Below are 5,049 nucleotides of genomic sequence, written 5' to 3' on the forward strand. Positions count from 1 at the left end.
TAGAAAAGCATCTTTTCATACAGCTGGAGAAATTTGAAAAAGAAAAGTAGAGTTAGTCAGAATGGGAGAAATCCACTAGCATTTTATGGACCTCCCTCCCTCCTCCTGCAGCTCTCATTTATTCATTGACATTTTGCTATGGGAGGGTGACGTGTTCTGTAGGAAAACGGGTAGGGAAAATTGTGTTTTAAAAATATCTACTTTTCTAATCTAAATTTTAATGAATTTTTTTTTTACCAAACTTCTGAAATTCAAAATCTTTTGACCAGATTGGAAGTTGGTTGAAAAAGAAATGAGAATATTTAGTCAAAGTGCTGTCTCCAAATTATATCTTCACAATTTGAAATGTTAGAGGAAAAAATATGCATATGTGGTTGAAAATGAGAAGTGTTTCAGAACATCTCCACTTTGTGTGGGTGTAAAACTAGCAATTTTCATCAATATTTCAACAGTGTAAACATTCCTACCAGGTCTACGGTACAATCCATTAGGCTTCCTCTGTTCCTGCTCTATTAGTCTGTGCAACATTTTTTGGCTGTCTCTTGAATGTATTTCCCCTGTCTTCCCTCTGACCTAAGTCTAAGGACTTGTGAATGACTTTCTATCTAATACTCTGATAGAACTTTACAAGCCTAAATTACTTGTGCCACATCACGGTTCTGTGAGGTAGATCTTAATTTCCATCATGTTCTCTGCAAGTGCATATGTCTATGCTAGCAGATCTGATTTTAGCATCAGGATGACATCATAGATTCCTTGATTTTAAAGCCATGGGAGACCATTATGGTCATTTAGTCTAACCTCCTGCCTAGCACAGGCCAGAGAATTCTGTTCAGTCCTGCATCAAGTATGCACCAAATATACTGTTTATTAGACATGTAAAATAATGAATACTCTTAAATACAAACTTCTATAAATACTCTTTTATAAACTACTTGAGGGTCTGAGTATAACAATATTGCACTAAATAACTATGTATACTGTACATATTTGTATAATAATTATCTGTGTCTATTCTGATGTAGAGACACTCTTTTGAGTGCTTGTCTACCTAGGTCCCCACCTACACATAACAAACACCACATTTAAAACCTCTGTACCTCGCTGAGCATTCATGTGTATCCCTAAAATGAATCCATAAGCAGCTTAAAACATACACCCACATAAACAAACTGAGATGAATTGGCTGTCTCAATATATACAGAGAGAGAAAATCATAGAATACGAGGATTGGAAAGGACCTCAAGGTCATCTAGTCCAACCCCCTAAAGCAGGACCAATCCCCAATTTTTGCCCCATCCCTAAATGGCCCCCTCAAGGATTGAACTCACAACCCTGGGTTTAGCAGGCCAATGCTCAAACCACCGAGCTATGACTCTTTCTATTACTAGACATTCCAACCAGCTAGGTGGAGGCAGAATTATTAGTCTAGCTGAAATTCTAACTGGAAAAAGAGATTTACAGTAAAACCTCAAAGCTACAAACACAAGAGTTCCGGACTTACCAGTCAACCGCCCCGGACACCATGTGGAACAAGAAGTAATCACACACACACACACACACACGCAAATACTTTGCTGCCTCGGGGCTTCAGCGGGCGGGGGCGGGTAGGGCGACCGCCGCAGGGCGCGGGCTCCGGGGAGGGGGAGCCAGCCCGCAGGGCTTGAGATCCGGGAGCTCAGGTCTTCAGCCCTGCAGCGCCCCTCCCGGCTCCAGCCCCGCAGGAGGCGCCGGTGCTGGGCACTTGAGCTGGGAGGGGAGCGCCGGTTTCAGCCCCGGGCGGTCCCCGAGGCTCAAGCCCCGAGCCCTGGAGCGGCCCCAGCTCTGCTTCAGCGCCGCGGCTCCGCTCCCAGCTTTGCTCAGCGGACACGATACTTTGTGCGGAGACGTGCGGTCGCCGCAGGCGTTGCTGGCGGCCAGGGCTCCGGAAGGGAAGTCGTGCGGTCCGCGCCGCCGGCGCCCCGTGTTCTGCAGCCCGGCCGCGGCGGGGAGAGGCGCAGCGCTCCGCCCCTGGAGCGGGCGCCGCAGAGCCCGAGCCTGGCGGGGGCGCACGCAGCGAGACCGGGGAACGAGTGGGAGCTTCAGCCAGCCCTGAACCCGTGAGCAAGCCAAGACCCTGGCGGCCTATAGCCCGGGCTGGGCACCTGCCTCGCTACCCTCCCGGCAGTGGAGGTTAAACAAACGTTGCTCTTTTGCTCAAGCCTTGAGATACCCCCCCCCCCCCCCCGCGGGGTCACGGCCGGATGAAAACACTGGCAGTTATGTGCTGCTGCCTCCGAAGTCCAAATGCGGAACCGCCAGTCTGAGGGCCCGATTCTGAACCCGATTCTGAGCGAGGGCCGGTGTATGCGCCTCAGAAGCCCCCGCGTGCGGGAGCCGCGCAGGACCGTTGTGTACGGACAAGTGCAAGCTGCCAGATTTCTTTTCTGATTTTTATCTATTTAATCTTTCCCAGTTGCAGGAAATTACGGGAGGGTTCGACTACAGGGCAGGTCGGAAGATAATTATTTATTGACACTAGACATTGATTTCAAAAACTTTAAGCTTTATAAGAGTTAAAACAGACATTGTCAACATCACTTGTCAAAACATACAAAGTAAACATCCTTAAATCAAACTCACGTTCTCCATCAGCATTTTTCTTACATTGCCTATCTATAAATTACAATGGTTATCAATGGAAATATTTTTGTCAGTTTGTGTGTGTACGGTGAAATCCACCTTTCCTGACATTTACCAATAAAAATCGAATCCTCCCAAATTTAGCTATAACGTCTTTGTGTTTCCATGCGATGCACTCGACATTCCTTAGAACTTGCCATGCCTGTGTACAGAAAAGAGAGAGTAAGAAATGAAAAAAAAAATTAAAAACCCAGATATAGTATCATGTTCCCAAACGAATAAGAATTGAATCAATGCTGTTTGTGGGTTCATACTATAAATTATTTGCAAATATTTGGATGATGATGGTGAAGAAGAAGCAGCAGTAACAACAGGAGAAGAAGAGGCAAATAATATTCATTCACATCCTATGTATCATGTATGTCAAAGCTACTTTCACATCCTTGTTTCGCAATGTATAAATAATTGGGTTTAACATTGGTGTTAAGACGCTATATAACACGGAGATCAGTCTGGCGCTATCTGATGTGTGTCTTGAACTGGGTCTCAGGTAGGAGAAGATAGAGCTGCCATAGTACAGAAGGACCACAGTCAGGTGGGACGAACAGGTGGAGTATGCCTTCCTCTTCCCTTTGGAAGAAGGCATCTTCAGTATAGTTGAGATGATGTAAGTGTATGATAGAAGGATGCAGGCAAAGGGGGTCCAGGCTATGAAGAGGCCAATGCAGAGCAACAGGAGTTTGTTGAGAGAGGTGTCCCCACATGACAGTTCCAGCAGTGGCGGGATATCACAGTAGAAGTAGAAGTAATCAATACGGTTGTCTCCACAGAAGGGTAACCAGAAGGTGAAGACTGTGTGTATTGCAGAGTTAAGGAAGCCAGTTACCCAGGAGGCAGCTGCCAGCTGGAGGCAAATGCTTTTGTTGACAATCAGTGTGTAACACAGCGGATTACAGATGGCAACATAGCGGTCAAAGGCCATGGCTGCCAGCAGGAGGCACTCGGTGCCCATGAAGGAGAAGAAGAAGTAAAGTTGCAGCGCACAGCCCTTGAAGGAGATGTTGCTCCTCTCAGAGAGGAGATGAACCAGCATCTGGGGGATGGTGGTGGTGGTAGAACAGATGTCCAGAAAGGCCAGGTTCCCAAGAAAGAAATACATGGGAGTGTGGAGTCTCTGGTCCACCAAAACAAGGATGATGATGCAGGTGTTCCCAAATAGGGTAAAGAGGTAAGTAAACAAAAACCCACTGAAGAGTGAGGGTCGCATCTCCCGGAGGCTGGAAAATCCCAGGATGATGAACTCCTCCAACACAGTTTGATTTCTTCTCTCCATGCTTCAACATTCAATGGTGTTACTGCCAAGAAATGGTTATAACATTTTAAGAGTATATGATACTTGTTATATGATATGCAGTTGTTCCACTTGAAAACATTAATGTACCTGAGAGATTTTGGGGGGGATAAAGTCATTACAGAATATGATGCCAAGGATCAGAGGGTAGCAGTGTTAGTCTGTATCCACAAAAACAACGAGGAGTCCAACAACAAGGAGTCCAACCTTCCACACAAACTTCCACATCGCTGGACTTTACAAAAACGAGACAAAGCCATTTACAATGCACAATTTACTTCTCTACAGAGGAAAAAGGACAGTAAACTACATGTCACAGGGGGCTACAACAATGGTACCCTTAACTCACCCAACAATATTGTTAATCTATCCAACTACACACTTAGCCCAACAGGAGAGTCTGTCCTATCTCAGGGACTCTCTTTCTGCCCCACCATTCCCACACACAATACAGTTCTGCGGTGATCTGGAAGCCTACTTTCACCATATCCGACTCAAGGAATATTTTCAACACACCACTGAACAGCGCACTGACCCACAGGAACCCTTCTACCAACACTACAAGAAGAAAAATTCTGCATGGAATTCTCCTGATAGTCAAAAAGACAGACTGGACTTCTACACAGAGTGCTTCCACAGATATGCACAGGCTGAAAATGTGAACAAACAGCATCACTTGCCCCATAACCTCAGCTGTATAGAACTCAATGCCATCCACAGCCTCAAAAACAACTCTTACATTATAATCAAAGGGGCTGACAAAGGAGGTGCTGTAGTCATCATGAACAGGTCGGATTATGAGCACAAAGCTGCCAGGCAACTCTCCAACACCATATTCTAAAGGCCACTATCCTCCGATCCCACTGAGGGTTACCAAAAGAAACTGCACCATCTGCTCAAGAAACTCCCTGCTATAAGCACAGGAACAAATCTACACAGACACACCCCTAGAGCCCCAACCAGGGGTATTCTATCTGCTACCGAAGATCCATAAATCTGGAAATCCTGGGTGCCCCATTATCTCAGGAATTGACACTCTTACAGCAGGATTATCTGGCTATTTGTACTCTCTCCTC

At 45.9% G+C, this 5,049-nt stretch overlaps 1 protein-coding gene across 1 annotated transcript; it reads right to left on the reverse strand.

The window, feature by feature from the left end:
* Positions 1–3,022: 3,022 nt before the first annotated feature.
* LOC125622627 (olfactory receptor 5V1-like) lies at positions 3,023–3,955 on the reverse strand. Its single transcript, XM_048820753.1, has one exon. The coding sequence runs from the start codon at positions 3,953–3,955 to the stop codon at positions 3,023–3,025; it is 933 nt and encodes a 310-aa protein (XP_048676710.1).
* Between the last annotated feature and the right edge of the window lie 1,094 nt (positions 3,956–5,049).

Source organism: Caretta caretta, chromosome 13 (genome assembly GCF_965140235.1).
Source record: "Caretta caretta isolate rCarCar2 chromosome 13, rCarCar1.hap1, whole genome shotgun sequence".
In the NCBI taxonomy this organism is placed as follows: Eukaryota; Metazoa; Chordata; order Testudines; family Cheloniidae; genus Caretta; species Caretta caretta.